Source organism: Myotis daubentonii, chromosome 9 (genome assembly GCF_963259705.1).
Source record: "Myotis daubentonii chromosome 9, mMyoDau2.1, whole genome shotgun sequence".
NCBI classification, from domain to species: Eukaryota; Metazoa; Chordata; class Mammalia; order Chiroptera; family Vespertilionidae; genus Myotis; species Myotis daubentonii.
In genome coordinates, this window is record NC_081848.1 from 47,382,724 (window position 1) to 47,400,137 (window position 17,414).

Consider the following 17,414-nt stretch of genomic DNA (forward strand, 5'->3'; position numbering starts at 1 on the left):
ACAAAAGATGGGCCAGGATATATGCATATTGAACATTTTTATTTTGCAAATTTAGTCAAAAGTTTCATAGGAAACCCTTTTTATCTTAAAAGAGAGAAGGGGAAATTTGGTGCTTATTTTTCAAGAATAAAAAAAAAGCAGAGCCTATGGTGAGCCCATTTCCAGTCTGTGTTTCTTGCCCTCCACCTATGACAGGTGTGGACTTGAGTGAGAGCTCAGAAAGTCTAAGTGTCAGCTCTTTCTTTCCTCAGTGCTTGGCTCCCAAGGAATGGGAGCTCTGGGTGGGGCTGGTATGCCTGTGGGTGGGGTTCTTCGTGCCTGTGCAGTACTGGAAGGAGCCACTAGATGGGAGTCAGGGACAAATTCTGGAAAGTGTAAATCCCAAGGAAGAAGGTATGGATGGACTTGGTGCAAGAAAAACACCTTTTTTTTTTTTTTTTTTTTCCCCCCCCCGATTGGAAAGATGGCACCTCATTCGTGAAGCTGGTGGACACTGCACCTGGGTCAGCTGGCAAAGGCAGTTCTTTCCCATTTTCCTTGGACAAAGGACAGGCCTGGGAGGCCCCCGCTGTTTGTGGTTGGGGAGAGGACACAGGAGAGCTGAGGGCTGAGGGCTGGTCCTGGGAGCTTAGACCTGACCTTCCATTGTCAAGGGCAACAAGGCCTGTTCACACCTCTTAATTTCAGTGCCTCTTGCTGGGGCACTATTAGGCTGGCTCTCTCCTTTCAGGAGGCACTTCCTGACCCCACAGCTGCCAGACCTTGCCCCGGAGCAGCCTCTAATATTGGGGGGGATTTTGAATACACTTTTCCTGGCACAGCACCCCAGGTGGGGGGCCTTTGGCCACTGCTAATTTAGCAGTTTTATTTTTTGTGAACTTTGGCTCCCCCTCCCCCCTCCCCAGCCCTCCCCCCTCACCCCCTTCTCCCGCAAAGTAATTTCTACCCTACTAAATTCTAGAGATCTGGCTCCTTTCAGGCCTGACTCGAGGAGACTATTTCAGCCCCTAAGAACCAATGTTTATAAATGACCAAGAATGTGCAAACACTGGTGAAAGAGCAAATAAATCCTTCCCCACGCGATTTCCTGCTTCAGACCCCAGGGGCCTGGTGGGGGATGTTGCCAGGTTAGCATAACTTGAGGTCTGAGCATGTAGACACTCAGCCCCGCAAGAAGGCCAGCCAGAGTCACACACCTCAGGGTCTTCTGCCCTCTCAGGCGCCGCTGGCAGGCAGGCGGGTGGGCGGGCTCCGGGGAATTCCTGCTTCCAGGCAAACTCCTCGGTACCCTGTGATTCCAGGAACTTGGAAAGGTTTTCCTACTCAGCTAAGATCCTGAGACCAGCAGTGTGCGCAGCACCTAAGAGCTTGTTAGTGATGCACGGTCTCAACCTACTGGGTTAGAATCCGAACTCTTACAAGAACTCCCTCCGGCCCAGGCGGTTCATGGCAGGCGGGAAGCACTGTCCTGGCCCAGGGGTCTGCAGTCTATGGCCTGCCTTCGGCCCGCTGCCTCGTCCTTACACACCATGAGCTAAGAATGATTTTTACATGTTTGGGTGATTGAGAGAAATCCCAAGGAGAATATATGGTGATGTAAAAATGATATAAAATTCCATTTTCAGGGCCATGAATAAAATGTTACTGGGACACAGCCATGCTCATTGGCTTACTACGTGTTGTCTGTGGCTGCTTTTGCACTGCAATTGGCAGTTGAGTGTGACAGAGACCATATGGCCCACAAAGTCCAACACATTTGCCATCTGGCTCTTTACAGGGAAACTGTGCCGACCCTTGTCCTGACCCACGTGCTGTGCACTCTGGGGACCTTGGGCTGCAGCGGCCAGGATGCTATTTTACAAGCAGGGCTTGACTGTCAGCCCAACGGAGCAGGGTCCTGAACTCGTCCCTGTCAACCTCCTCTCCTCCCCTCTCTGTTTCGGCACGGCAGGCTCACTGCGCAGCACACCTGCTGAGAGACTTACCTGCGTCCTGGCCCCTGTCACCAGGGCCCAGAGGACAAGGCTCAGGGCTGAGCTGGAGCTCAGGATTCAGGTGCTAGGTCGGCAGAATGGCCGGTGACCCACAAGATCCCTTTCAGTCCACGTTCTGCCTGATTAGATGCTGCTGACTCCTGGCAGCCAGCAGGAGGAGCAAAACCTCACAAACCCCACCCCCACTCATTCCCACACATACCTGGGATTCCAGCTAGGTAGGTGGCTGTCCTGGGGTGCCCTCTAGGCCCTGAGGTGAGGAGGAGGGGAAGCTCCATGAGTGGTACCCAGGCTCCTGCTGGTTTCTGTCAGTTGGTGCCTCATGTTTCAGGCAATAGTGAGTGGAGTCCATGCCAGTGAGTGAATTGCTTTGGGGAAGGACTGAGGGCTGTCAGGCTCACTGCAATGACCCCTATTTATGTGCCTGTGTGGTTCCCAGAATTTCTCTCTTAGAAGATGGGTCCAGGGACTGAGACTCGACCTCGAAGAGGCAGCGCAATGGAAGCAGAAACCCCACCCCTCCTTCATAGGGGCAGCCTAAACCTTTCTGAGTAACCACATCGGCCAAGTAAAGCCCAGGCTTCAAATCTTTTGGGAGTCATGGATCATTTTCTGATGAAAACTTTACTTTCAGAGACATAATGATTTATACATACAAATACTAGTAGCCTATCTGATCCCCAAAGCCCCTCTATGAACCACTGTGAGGTGCCTAGGGTCGGGGGGGGGGGGGGGGGAGGTGGCCTTCTGAGTGAGGTGGGGAGACCAGGGCTTGACTCGTTGGCACAATGATGGGGTCACATCTGGGCCAGCTGCCACCTGGGGGATAGTGTGTGCAAAGGAGCCTGCTGCTCCTGCATCCACCACATCCCAGCCGCCAGCCACACACACACATGCCCTGCGCCTAGCTCTTTTGGAATGTTATTTTGTGGATTTTTGAGTTGAATTACAAAGAAATAAAATGTACTTTGGTGTTTTTTAAAAATAGGGAGCTGAGGTAAGAATTTCTCCTTGAGGATACCAAAAAAATACATCAGGAATTTAGCTGCAACTTGTCTGGATCCCTCCCTCTGCCCCACCCTCCCACTGCTCCTTTCCCAGTCTCCTCCCCACAGCCAGTTCATCACACCGGAGTTGAGCTAATAGATGAAACTGGCCTCTTTGAGTCGAGCATCTTTAGTCTGGAACAGCAGACCTTGAGACTTGTTTTCTCCAAGTAGAACTTTAGTCTTTTCTTGCCAGTCTTACCATTTGAGCCTCATTCTTTCATTCAAAAAAAACCCAAAAACCCGTGTTCGTTCTTACCATGTAACAAGAATTGTGCTAGGCATGGAAGTTAGAGCAGCGAATCAGGGCTCAGACACATGTCCTCAGTCCGGTAAAGAGGGCAGATATATAAACTGTCAGCTGTGGGGCAGGTGGGAGTTGTTGCCACGATCACCTCTTTCCTCCGTCCCCTTTCCTCCTCTCATACCAAAACCTATGAGGAACGCCAAGCCTCCCTCCAAGGGGCCAGGGGCTGGGACTGTGCCCCGCCGCTCTGTCTCGCCCCCAAATCAACTCCTAGACCTCTCCCTCCCCGGAGCCCCAGAAACACCTGTACCACATACCATGTGTCATTCCTTATTTTCCCAGGCAGGAAGTCAGTTTCATTTGCCTTGGATGCTGGGCAAATGTGTGAGGTCTTCGTTTGACTTTCTTAGGCTTTAAGACAGAAAAAAAGTTAAGAAGGCCTGCCTAACACGGCCGGTGTTGCTCAGCAGTTGAGCATCAACCTATGAACCAGGAGGCCTCGGTTCCATTCCTGGTCTGGCCACGTGCCAGGTTGCAGGCTTGATCCCCAGAGTGGAGCATACAGGAGGCCGCCAATCAGTGATTCTCTCTCATCATTGATGTTTCTCTCTCTCTCTCTCTCTCCCTCTCCCTTCCTCTCTGAAATAAAAAAATATATATATTTTTAAAAAAGAAGGCCTGCCTACCCCTGCAGCCTTAGAGATGGTCTTCATTAACACATCCTATCACAGTTTTGGGCAGGGAACCTCGCCTGGGTGGGGCGCAGGCTGAGCTCTGGAACTGGGCCAGAGGTTAGAAGGGAGGAGAGCCAGTGCATGGGCAGCAGAGCCTGCTTTTCCTTTCTGGCCTCGGCTCAGGGTGTGTCTGCAGGAATGTACTCCTCCCTTCGTGCCAGCTGCTGGCCAGAGCTCCCCTGCCTCCCTGTGATCTGTGGGCTGAGCTAGCCTCAGGGATCAGGCTGCAGGATACATTTCTGCTTCATCCCCAGGCCCTGCTTTCGGGCCCTGGTGAATGTTGATGCTGCTCTGAGGGGCACCTTGACACCCAGAAAAGCCTTCTCCTCAGGCTGGGAGTCCCGGTGACTCGCAGGGCGCCAGAGGCCCCTGCAGTCACAAGATGCCCTTCTGCAAGTCATTTGCACAGCAGAGCTCAGAGCCCTTTCATGTAACCGCAGTTCCCGCTGCCCCCACATCAAAGATCGCTTTCATAACCAGTCATAGGCAGAGGTTGCATGTCAAGGGCTGGGCAGGGAGGAAAGCTGTTGGAGGGGAGCTCTCCAAGGAGACCAGTGTGTGGTGGGGGCAGCGTCTGGGGAGTGTGGAGAGGCCCCTGGAAAGCCAGCATGTGACCTGCCAATAGGAAAACAGACGAAGCTCCCTGTCTGCCAGGGCGGCTGGCCTTCCTTCCCAGGCTCCTACCCAGAGCTCTCCTCTCCTCTCCTGGACTCACATGCCTGGGCCCTACCCTTCCTCCCACCCTGGCCTGTGAGGAGGCAAGTCACTGGCACCGACCAGTGAGGCAGGCCTGGGACTTGACAGAAGCTGTACCACCCCCCCCATCCCCCACCCCAACCTGGTTCAGAACTTGACCCCAGGGAGCCCAGCGGTGGCTGGCAGAAGCCAGGAGCCCAACTCCCCCAAGCGGCAGAGGGCTCTGAGGTTACAGCAGCTGGTCTCCAGGGGCCAGTGTCACCAGTGCCAACGGCAGCGGACACCCAGCAGGGCCGGGAACCCAGACGGGAGCTGGTTCTGAATCTGCTCTTTTTTGGAAACGATAGGCTTTCCTCGGGGCACAGCCAGGACGAGGGGCAGGCGTGGGCTTCGGGGTGGGGGTCAGCTGTGTGTGGGAACCAGCAGCTCCTCCAAGCGCAGTGCTTATTTATAGTCTTCTCCCGGGCCCCAAATAAACCCAGAGCAGCTGGGAGCCTGCGGGTAAAGGCAGAGAGCGGCCGAGACAGGAAATCAGGGTCTCTCCATAATGAGTTCCAGCCACTGCAGAGAGGGGAAGCCAGACGAGGAATTTTCTTCAGGACTGTTTCCCTCTGGCAGGCTCTGGTATTATCACCAAAAGAATGTTTCCCTGTGTGTGTGTGTGTGTGTGTGTGTGTGTAACTCCTGTACGGTCTGTCTCTCCCCCTACCTTTGTGTTAGGTTTGAGCGCTCCGCGGGCTCTGCATCTCCGCGCCGGTGCCCGCGTGCGTCTGTGGGGGCGGCGGGGGAGGATCTGGAGCAGCCCGGCCTGGGCTGAGCCCTTGTGTATCTGAAACTGTTTAGGCAAAGGCTGGCGGACGCAGGCCAGGGATGTGGGGAAACTTGAACACAGCTTGACGTTCCCGAGGGGGAGGGGCAGAGACAAGAAGGAGGAGAAAACTTGGTCTCTGGCCAGAAAAAGGGTTTTTCAACCAAGGAGTCCAACTGCTGACATGGGTGCCCAGCATGGATGGGGACATTGATGTGTACAAGCACTTTGCGTGGCTGAAGAGGGTAAGTGAATGGCTGCTTTGTGTGGGTCTCCGTGGAGATGAGTGAGGGGAGAGACCCTTTGGGCGGGGGGGGGGGGGGTTGTGTGTTGAGGGGGAAGGGATGTATCCTGCAAAGCTCTGTGTGGCCAAGTTCTTCATGAGAATCTAATTATAGACACCAGGGAGAAGCAGCCAGCTGTCTCTGTTTCTCCTCTGACATTCTGGTGAATGTGCCTCTGTCCCAAAGGCCAGAATGGAGTGAGGAAAGTTAGCTGCTTGAACCTTGGCACTCACACACGGTCGGAAGCTCCAAACACCGTGCCCAGAAGAGGTGTCCACCGCTTTTGCTTTTTGGTTTGAAGGCACCGACTGGAGGCTGCTGCCTTAGAATGCACTGAATTGGGAGGTTGTTAAGCTTCCCTCAGCCCCGATGTTATCCAGCGTGGAGAGGAGTGAGCTGTCAGGGAAAGCGGGGTGTTTCCGGAGGCGGGCTCCCTGGGGAGTCCTCCGCTGAATGCTCTGGAGCCCCAGGGTCGGGCTGCCCGTTGTTCTTGCCCTTTGTTGAGGGGATGAGCGCGAGCGAGCAGTGCCAGCGAGGAATGAATGAACACTGGGTGCTGGAGAGCACCTGTACTCCCAGAACTCAGGCTCTTCCCTCGTTTGTGACCCCTTATAACTGGCTGAGAGGGTGTCCGTGTATTTTCACGCTGAGGCGGAATGTTTTGCAGAGGCAGGAAGGGCAGAAGCAGCTGACAGATAAGAGATCTGATCTTATAACTGGGGAGGAGCCGGAGGGACGGGAAGTAACCAGCTCAGAAGGCCCCGACCCAAACGCCCAAACGCTGTGCCTGTTGGCTTTTGCGTGCCCCCTCCGCATCGCTCACTTAGCAAATATTTGAGGTCCGGGTACTGGGAGTCCAGGGGTGAGCAAAGTAGAACCAGTGTCTGCCCTGGGGGATCTTCCTCTAGTGCAGGAGAGGGAGGGTAAGCAGTCTCTGTCAACAGACCCCAATTGCTAATTGATCAGTGTGGTGAGGAGGAGCAGGAGGCCCAGGAGGGCTACTGGAGATGGAGCAGGAGCCTTCAGGGAGTCCTCTTTAAGGAAGTAACACTCACTGAAACCTGAGAGAGAAGTAGGAGTGAGTCAGGTGAAAAACAGGACGAAGAACATTCCATGCAAAGGGCATAGCATGTGCAAATGTCAGAAGGCAAGAGAGAGTCAGGCGGGTTTCTCGGGTGCGAGAAAGCCAGTGTGGCTGAGCTCGGTGACCGTGGGGAGAGGCCGGCAGATACAGATCACACAGGACAGCGCAGGCCGCCGTGAGGGCTGTGGCCGGGCGGTTTGTGTAAAGGGACTTGTCGCAGAGATGTGACATGGGATACACTGGGGGACCCAGTTTGTATTTTAAGAAAATGACTCTAGCTGTGATGCGGTGTATGGTAAGCAGTGTTGCGAAAAGGGAGGCAGATGAATGAAATTAGAGAGCCCCTGGGCCTGCCGTTATCAACCAGCACAAACCCCTCATTTAACCAAGCCCCAGAGGCCGGACCTCATGGCTAGGAGTGTTACAGCTATTAGTGGTGGTGCAGCCTGATCTTGAACCCTGTTCATTGCCTCCCCATCCGGTTCTCCTTCCTCATCCCTTCTGCCAAATATTTAGAAAATTATTGGTTTAGAACCCAGCAGAAATCCTGTTGTGCTCAGTCCCTGCTCGGCTTTGCGACGGGGGCGTTGCAGGCACCAGAGAGCATGCTGAAGAGACGTCCTGGCAAAGGTTTGTGTCCATCGTCTTAAGCAGGGGCCCTCAAACTACGGCCCGCGGGGCACATGCAAATACAAATATTGTATTTGTTCCCGTTTTGTTTTTTTACTTCAAAATAAGATATGTGCAGTGTGCATAGGAATTTGTTCATAGTTTTCTTTTTTTAAACTATAGTCCTGCTCTCCAACGGTCTGAGGGACAGTGAACTGGCCCCCTCTTTAAAAAGTTTGAGGACCCCTGGTCTTAAGCATTTAAAAAGCCTCATTTGGGAGATCCTGGGTGGGGTTGGGGAATAGGTAGATAAGAAGTTCATTTCCCATCACGTAGCCTTTATTTTCCTAAGCCCAAAATGAGGCTTTTTAACCAGGAGGTCTTCCAGCTATCATGGGCCTGGGATGGTTGGCGCCCTGTCACACCCCCTGGGCAGATGTGACGCTGCACCTTGAGGAGACGGTCTGTCTGTGGAAGGACTGATTCTGGATGGGGTGTCCCCTAAGAATGCCCTTGCTGTCCTGAGACCAGGCTGTGAGCTCTGCCTCCATGTGTTGGACATATCTAATAGGCAGTATCATCAGAGTCTCTTTTGTTTTCTCCACCTTAGAACCTACTGCCAAGATTCTCCTTTTTAAAATCCCCCTTTTCTTCCTGGGGCCCAAGCACTTGCCCTCAGTCCGGAACCCAGAGCCCAGGCTCCTCTGCTGGCCTGGCCTTTGAGACCTTTTACAGCCCAGCCTTCACTTACCTTTTTAGTTTCATCGTTTTGCATCCACTCTGGTGGGCTCCCAAGTATCCTCCCTCCCTTTTCCAGCTTGTCCCCAATGCCCTCCTTCTCTTCATCCAACTCCCTCAAGACCCCCCCTTTCCCTCAGCCCCTTGCTGACCTCATCCCCGTAGTGGATGCCTCCACGAGGTGGGTCTTCAGTCCTTCCTGCCTGCCCAGCTCACCCACCCCTCCTCAAGCCAAGGCGGCTTGGAGAGCAGGTTTCTCTTAGCCCAGAGTTTTGAAGGTGGAAACACTGGCTCCTTCATTTTCCCATGCTGAGGGGGTGGCTCTAGAAGAAGAGGTGCCTGGATGAGGTGTGACCTGGTGAGCAGTCTAGCAGCCCTTGCCCTTTGACCAGACCAGGAGGGCAGTGCCTGGGAGCAAGACAGAGTGTTTGAATGTTGGGGCCATGAGGGAGATGCCTGTGGTCAGGGAGGCACAGAGCCTAGAGGGGAGGTATTTGCTCAGGAAAGAAACATTGTTCAGTGGCCTTGGAGTGGGGGGTGGATACTGTGCACCATTAAAATAAAGACTATGGCCGAAACCGGTTTGGCTCAGTGGATAGAGCGTCGGCTTGCGGACTGAAAGGTCCCAGGTTCGATTCCGGTCAAGGGCATGTACCTGGGTTGCGGGCACATCCCCAGTAGGAGGTGTGCAGGAGGCAGCTGATCGATGTTTCTCTCTCATCGATGTTCTAACTCTCTATCTCTCTCCCTTCCTCTCTGTAAAAAATCAATAAAATATATTAAAAAAAATAAAATAAAATAAAGACTATGCAATTTTGCCCTAGCTGGTTTGGCTCAGTGGATAGAGTATTGGCCTGTGGGCTGAAGGGTCCCAGGTCTGATTCTGGTCAAAGGCACATGCCTCGGTTGCAGATTCAATCCCAGCTCTGGTTGGGGTGTGTGTGGGAGGCAACCAATCGATGTGTCTTTCTCACAGCGATGTGTCTCTCTCTATGTCTCTCCCCCTCCCTTCCATGCTCTGTAAAAATCAAAGTAAAAATATCCTTGGGTGAGGATTAACAAATTAACAAAATAAATGCAGTTTTAAGAAAGGCCTGGATGGAATTTTGGTTTTGCCACACTCGTCAGGGATATCATCTTAGGTAGTTGGGATTTCTTCATCTATAGCATAAGGAAGATAAGTGCCTGCCACATACAGGTTTTGTGAGGCTCAAGTAAGACACTGTATGTAAAATGTTTAGCATAGTGCGATGAATATAGGAAACATGCAATGAAAGTTAACTGCTGCTGCCCGTTACCAGGCGGGGGGAATTGAAAGAGGAACCGATGGGACCAGTTTGGTTCTCTCCTAGCCGTGCAGCTTAGGCCATTCATTTCTTCAGTTCTCAGCCCCTTTTCACATTCCAGGTAAAGGTCTCAGACCAAAGCATGCTGAGAACCTACACAAGGCAGCTGCGACCTGGCCCTCTGAGAAACCACAGGGCTGTTGGCTCTGGCCAGCTGGGCTCTGGCTGCTGAGTGGAAGCTGACCAGAGCTGGTCCTCCAGCTCCTTCCCCAACAGACAGTCCAGGTCAACGTAATCTCCTGCCACAAGTATAGGGAGGGTCCTCTGCCCCTCAGCTGTTCCATTCCTGACTGACTCACCAGCAGCTCACACCTGCCCTGCTTTGAGACGAGTGGCTCCAACCTCCATAGTCATGAAAGAGCCTCTAAAAGCAGCTCCAAGCAGGGCTCATTTTTCCAGGGATAGAAGGTCCAGGCAGTCCCAGAGGCACTGGACAGTTTACTTCTAATGCCTCAGGAGAGCTAAAACAGTCATAGCACAACCTCCACCCCAACCCCAGCCCCTGATGCTGCCCTCTGTCTCCAGACATGTTGTTAATAATAGTGAGTCAGTGTGTCTATTGGAGTTGGTGAGATGAGGAAAGAGCACCACTCAAAGAGCCTCCTGTTGTTTCTCTCCACCTGGCTTTACTACCATCCCTTCCTCAAATAACCAGCTCACTTACAGATGCCACTTCTCCTACAGCCTAGTGCATCCACCCATGATCAAGAGTCTTTAGCAAGAACTAAGCTTATCCAAGGCTATGACTTGGAAAAGATTTTGATAAATAAGTGCATTACTCTCACTCCAGATCCCCTCCCAGGATGACCAGTTAGGAGCCTCCATGTGCATCACACCAACTCCTTGGTTGGAGAGCTTTTAGACAGACTATCCTCAAGGCATCCTTTATTTTCAGTGTTAGTTCTGGAAACCCGAATGTGTTAGTTGTAGCTTCCTGGATAGCCTATCAGTATTGGGAAGACTCTAAAGAAGCTGTTCTCCCATTCTCCTGGGAAAGTCACTTTGTGCTTTTTAAGTCTTGATCATTCAAGTGGCAATCCCACTTAAAGCCTCTCCGGGCCTTGGAAGGTGTAATTGACTCATCCCTCCCTTCTGCCACTGCTGCTGGCTTAGGTACATCTCTAGGGCAGTTCTTGCCACATCGCCCGAAAGACTACAGAGCTTTTTGATGGCAGGGATGAAAGCATTTGTTGATCACTGAGTGTGGTGCCTTGTAGGTGTTCAGGAATATTGGAGCCATTCAATAAATAAATGAATAAAACACGATTATGTGAACATTGGTCTAACCAAGCTATTTAATTTGCTTTATGAACTGTGCTTTGCTTTTCCATGAATGTGAGTAGGTAGATAGGAGACTCGGTTAATTCCTATTTTCTTTTCATTACCCGGAAAACGGAGATTTAGAAAGTTTAGGAACTTGATCCAACTGAAAAGAAATAAGAAATGGTGGACTTTGAAAATGACTTCAGGTTTTCTCACTGTACAGAATATAGTCAAACACTGCTGCAGTTTAAATATCTTACCCTTTGTTCTCCCTGCGTGATCTACAATAATAATCTGCTTTGTGTTGATATTTACTGCTGTGTTGCTGACAATTACCTGAGAGAGAAGTTGGGGTGCTTCATTGGGCTGGAAAAAGTTTAGCTAAATCAGAAAGCAGGTCTAATTAAGCAAGTTTATTCTATATCTATAAAAGGCTAAGTTGACTCACACATGCACAATACATGTAAGACTCTTGCTGGCGCCAATCACACATGTGTGTTTCTATCTGTCATTGTCGATCGTGAATTTGGTTGACTCTTCTGTTATAGAGAAAAGGTGAATAGTGATATTGAAATATTTCTTCAAATTAATTTCCTTTCAGTGTGCACGAATCCATGCACTGGGCCACTAGTTTATATATAATTGAAACCAAGAGGCAAAGGGCATAAGAAGGTCAAGGTCAGAATAAGATGTCTCTTGTTGGACTCCTGGTGGCTAAAGATCTGATTGCACATCATTCACACTATATTTGGAAGAAACTTTTAAGACTATGTCAAAGATAGTACATTGGCTTTATTATTCTTCACCTAGAAAAAATGGAACTGGTCTGGGAACCGTTGGTTTTGTAACAACTGCTAGATGGCTCTTAAGTCCTTAACCAGAGTGTCCAGGGGAGGTTTTCCTATTTACAGGCACCTGTCTACACTCATAGTGCCTGGTTCCCTTGGTGATGGGTAACCTGAGCCATTTAATGGGAATTGACTGTAGCTGCGATGACCCACTTATTCTCATTCTTTTTATTTTTTTTTGGTTCCCTTATTTTTAAGGTGTACATTTTTCAAGTTCCCAAATGTGAATAGTGCGTTGGACATGTCCCCTGTGCCCAGCAATTGTGGCTTACTTGAAATTGGTTTTCTGAATTTGATTAGATCCCTTTGAACAGACAGTCTGAAATACTGCATATTTTTGTTGTTGTTTCCTCATTCAGCTAAAAACACATGCCATCTATGTATTTAGTGACTAAAGAAGGGAAAACCATCCCTTCTTATCCAGGTCCCAAATCTCAGCGTATTTTTGGGCAAGGAGGCATCATGTAATTTAAAATGATCTGACTGGTTGGGACAGCATACATAGTGAGGCCAGGATCCTGAGGGAACTGGAATCTATAGCTTATTAGAAGCATTAAGGGAAGTGAGTCTTCACCTGATGAAGACTGTAGGCTTTGATATCAGAAAAAAAGGAGAGCAGGTATATTTTTGAGGATCCCATGGCTGAAGCGCTGAGAAGCAGCTGTGGCTCTGAATGACGACACAGATGTTGAGAGCTGCCACACTGGGGAGCTGACTGCTTTGGATATCCCCCGCACTGCACCTTACATACCAGATGACACCCTCATGTGAACCCTTGTCTGCCCCACTTGACCGCTCTTGAGCCAGCTCTTTGCCCAGAGTCAGCGAAGTACAGTGCTGGTAGCACGTCTCCGATCTCCGGGACCTGTCCGTCAAGGAATGCTGCAGCATTGCCCTCGCCCAGCATCCCTGAGAGCAAGAGCGTACAGAGCATTCATGCAGGGCATGCTCTCCTGGCAGAGGCCAGCCAGCCTGTGACAGAGTCCTGCTGCTGGGGATCAGATGGCCCCCAGCCATGGCATCCCACCCAGAACTCTGCAGAGACCTGACATGGCTCTCCCTTGGCCAAGCTGCCGTGGAGGAGCCAGGTCAGGAGCAAGCAAGTGTCGTGGAATCTGACCAGCCATGCGGGCCCAAGGGCGATGCCTCGGAGGAGGCTGCCCTGGGCAATTTGGCTGGAAAGCATGTTTAACCTAAATTTGACCTGACTTCTGGATTGTAACAAATAGTAATTCCAGTTTTACGATGGTTCCTTACTAGCTATTGGTAGTCTCACTGTGCTCATTCTAAACATGCATGTAGCACGTAGTACTTAGAGTGTGTTGTAAAATTCTTGTAAAGAGGGGAAAAATGTGGCCATTGTAGGTATGACTCAAAGCACAGGCATCTGGTCAGGGACAGTGAACACGCACTCAGTCCTCAGCTGCTTGCGCCACAGGCACAGTTCCAGTGCTCTCAGCCAGCGGTGGTGCTGCGCTGTCACTCAGGCCGCCTTTTGTCTTCTCCAGCCCGAAAGCATTTTGGTTGTTGTCCCCTTGGGTTGTTTGTGCAGACTTTTACAGATAAGTCCTAGGCATCCTGATCAGAAACGTTGCCTTGTTTTGTCCTCTTGCACAAAAAGAGCTAATTAAAACTGTCAGCACAAGGGATGAACTGTTTCTAACTCTACTTTGGTCTTTTTGGCTCAAACAAAGGCAATTTAATGATTTCCGTATTTCCACAATCGTTCTGAAACTGTTTATGTTACACAGAGGAAATATTAGAGCATCCTGCTGTAAAGAGCGCGCTGCACTTTCATTCCCACGAGTTTTTGTGTGTAATGATCTAACGGAACCTCTATGTCGCTCTGTGAGGTATAATGTTCTCTATTTGAAGGATGGGGCATCTGAGATGAGGTGACCTTCCTGAGTTACACATGGTTAGAGCAATTTCTTGCTGCCCTTGTTCTGCAGAGAAGGCTTAACCCCCGACTTCTCCAGTTCCCCCAACCCCCAGTTGATGCCGAGGGGCCTGTTGCATCTTGTATCATTCCCTGTCTTTACTTTGTCATTTCCATGTCTTGTTCTATGTGGGAAATAAGAATGGAGGCCAACAGGTGGTGGATAGGAAGCCATCCATTCCACACACAAAGGAGACTGGGTGCCTTTTTTATCCCAGTACATCCCACACAGACACACCCTGTGCCACAAAGTAGATCCCCTTTGGCCCTTGATGATAATCCTGGTTTTAACTACAGTTGGCTCAATGCCATCTTCAAAATTGCCAGTTCAAGCAAATTAGGCAACAGTGGGCAGAATTCCTTTGTAATTTATGTCCCAATAGTAGGAATCCTTTTTTGTATGTCTGTTTCCAAAGGAGTAAATTTCAGATCAGCCTCCCTTTGAGATCAATGCATTAGTCTGGACTTTTGGTTGCAAGTAACAGAAACTCTGCTTGGACCAGTACAGGCCAAGAAGGGACTAACAGGAAGGGTAGGGCCATATCTCTGCCTTTAGACAGTGTGAACCAGGGATGATAATGCCACCATCCTCTATCTTTTCTTGACTTTCATTTGTTTTTCTGCATGATGACTTCATAGCTGACTCCTTCTGCAAACCAGCTGCCTCCACATGGAGGGGACATGGTTACCGATAACCTCAGAACCTTCTGGCACCGCTCACTACCGTTTTCTGTTCCCATGTTTAAAAATTCAGAGGGAAGATTCCAACCAGCCAAGCTTGGATCAGGTGGCTGGGAGGTGAGGATTGTCTCTAAAGAGATGACAGCCCTCAATTCTGTCAGGTGGTCACAGTCAAGGTAATGATCCCAGCCTATTCTGGACAGATAGGTTTCACTAAAGAAGTGTTCAGAAGAATGCTGTCTGCATTGGTCTTCTCCATCCCTCTTCTTTAGCACAGGTGACATTGACTAGTCTGAGCTTCTCTGCAACTAATGATAAGGTTTCTTTTGGGAGGCCTTAGACATCCTCTAATAACATCATCTCTAATTAAAATGCAGTGTTTCTCAAGATATGGAAACATACTTTATTTCTTGAGTCTGCTAGCATCCAGCTCTCGGTACAGGAGGAACTTTCTAAGAATAAACTCCTTTTACACTTACCCATGGGAGAGGTGGGGGCAGGACTCAGTTGAGATTAGGCTAGTGACCTTATATAGTCCGAATTGCCCTTTATGTAGAGACTCTGCCCATGCTGGAACCTTATTGGTCAGTCTACTCTCCATCCTCTCATTGCTCTCCAGTCACCGAGGCTGATTAGCTATCATCAACTCCCTGACCCCCAACCAAAGAACACCCTGTGCAGCTGCTACAGCAATCTGCAGCCTCTTTCTCTACTTAGACATGGCTTAAAAAATAGCCCCACCTGTCTTGGCCGGTATTGCTCAGTGATTGGAGCAGCAACCCAAGCACCAAAGGGTCACAGGTTCGATTCCCAGTCAAGGGCACATACCTGGGTTTTGGGTCCAATCCCCAACCCCAATCTAGGCGCATGTGGGAAGCAACCAATCAATGTGTCTCTCCCTCTCTCTCCCCCACTTCCTACCTCCCTTTCACAGTTTCTGAAAATAAGTAGGAAAAATATCCTCCGGTGAGGATTAAAAGAATATATAGATTCCCCACCTTACTCTGTGGACTGCTGAAGCTGTGTATTAGGCCTGCCCAGCCTTAGCAGTGATAGCATGTTGGGTCTTCTAGAAACAGACCCATAATCTGTAAGCCTTGAGGCACTGTGTTGTCTCTGTTCCTGAGGAGTCTCAGCAACATCACTTATAAGGCCTGGGGAAGACTTTGATCTGATAACTCTTGGCTATGTTTTACATTTGCCTCCAACAGATCTGGGTTTTAGAGGCTGAATTCCTTGCATTCAAGATTTTTTCCAGCCTTGCCCTGGCTGGTGTGGCTTAGTTGATTGTCTGTTGCATCCACCAAAAAGTCACCAGTTTGATTCCCAGTCAGAGCACATACCCTGGTTGTGGGCTTGGTCCCCAGTGGGGGATGTGCAGGAGGCAGCCAATCGATGTTTCTCTCTCCCTCTCCACCTCCCTTCCTCTCTCTCTAAAATCAATAAAGTATATTTAAAAAATAAAAAGATTTTGCCCAGCCTCTTGAGAACAAAGCTTTGATAGAGGCAAAGGTATTTTAGCTTCAGTAATGTTGACTAAAGTTTCTGAGGTATTGACAATCTACATATAAAGAGAACTCCCCGTCCTGATTCAGTTCTGTGATACAAGAGAGGAAGCATGTTGCGCTGTGGCATTTCTTCAGCCGAAATGCAAAAGGACATGGAAATGTGTCTCTCAATCTCTTTACAGATCTCTTAGTCCCTCACAATATCCATATGTAATTGGATTATATAATCAGAAGCTCTGACCGTGGGAAGTTTTGATGAGAAGATTCATTTTCCCTCTGTCATATTTGTAGACATAACCATCAAAACAGAAGAGAAAATTTGATCGAATAGATGAGTAACACAGTTTAGTACATTCATTGTCCAATGGACAGGTCTAGCCTAGGGGCTGCCATCATTGGTTGAATGAAAATGACCTTTTTATTATTTATATTCATCAATGGAATGAGCATTGAACAGGGAAGAAATTCTCCTTTAAATACACTTGCCATCTCAGAGTGGGAAAGAATGGAAATTTAGCATGTAGCTTTCTTCTGAATTCAATTTGACTTTCTCTCATCTGTGGATAGCTGCCTTGCTCCTCTTAACCTGACTTCATACATGGAGCTGGGCAACCACTCTATCACTGACTTACCCAACAGAGAATATGGACAAGACTTTTCAGAGACTCCCAAACCTAGGATCACTCAGGGACCCAGATGTATGGTCTCAGTATTGATCCAAGAATTCTACTACTGCAGTTCCACTGATAGAATTAAGAAATCATGTATACCCTCTGACAAAGCAAGTTCTTCTTAAAGTAGGGCAAAACAGAGCTGTGTTCCAACCATGTCTTTTGAAACACATTTCTGAATCATTGGAATGGCATTTACATTACCACGTGGCCTTTTATGCCTTGATAACATATCTGTTTTGCAATCCAAAAATGACAACAGGAAATGATTGAACTTGTTGCCCAATTACTGGAACAAAGAGTTATACATTTATGTACCTCAACTCAAATCCTCACTTTGACTGATGGCTGGTAGCATTCAACAAGATGATTCTGAGACAATCTTCTTGGCGCTGTTCTCAGATGCTTTCCAGGTTTTTCTTCAAGTGGAGGTGGCATTTTATTCTGGTCTGCGCTCTGCTGTTGATGGCAGTTTTGTTGAGATGTCAGTCTCATCTAGATTATGAAGACATGGCTCTTTTTTCACCAAAAGCCTCTTCTATCTGGAACATTATCTCGGGTTCACTGGTGTTTAATAGCTTTCAAAAGCTTGCTAGGGAACAGCAGTGACTTGGGTAGACTGTATGAGAGGAAGATGCTAGAACAGTGATTTGGGGGAGGGACCTTTCTGCCATGAGCATCACTGTGATCTGGGCCAATGTGGCTGGCTGAGAAGGGATGTGCCTTGTTCATACACTTGTGCCTCAGTTGCTTTACCTGTAAAATGGGAATAAAAACAATACCCATCTCATGGGGTTGTGGAAAGAAGTAAATGAGTTCATGTATGTCAGGTGCTCTCAACAGTGCCTGGCACATGTGAACAGTACCTACATACTTGCTATATGTTTATAGCACTGTGCTTGGACCACATTGTATCGG

The 17,414-nt window shown here is 49.3% G+C and overlaps 1 protein-coding gene across 6 annotated transcripts in view; it reads left to right on the forward strand.

Annotated features, from left to right (window-relative positions):
* PPFIBP2 (PPFIA binding protein 2) overlaps positions 1-17,414 on the forward strand; it is a 129,874-nt gene that overhangs the window by 49,789 nt on the left and 62,671 nt on the right. Inside the window, exon 1 of one of the 6 annotated variants that reach the window (XM_059708787.1) lies at positions 5,389-5,770. The exons of the other annotated variants lie outside the window; for them this stretch is intronic. Within the exon in view, the coding sequence (XP_059564770.1) occupies positions 5,723-5,770 (48 nt within the window). The 5' untranslated portion in view covers positions 5,389-5,722. Of the gene's footprint in view, positions 1-5,388; positions 5,771-17,414 lie in introns of those variants that run through there. 6 annotated transcript variants of the gene reach the window in all.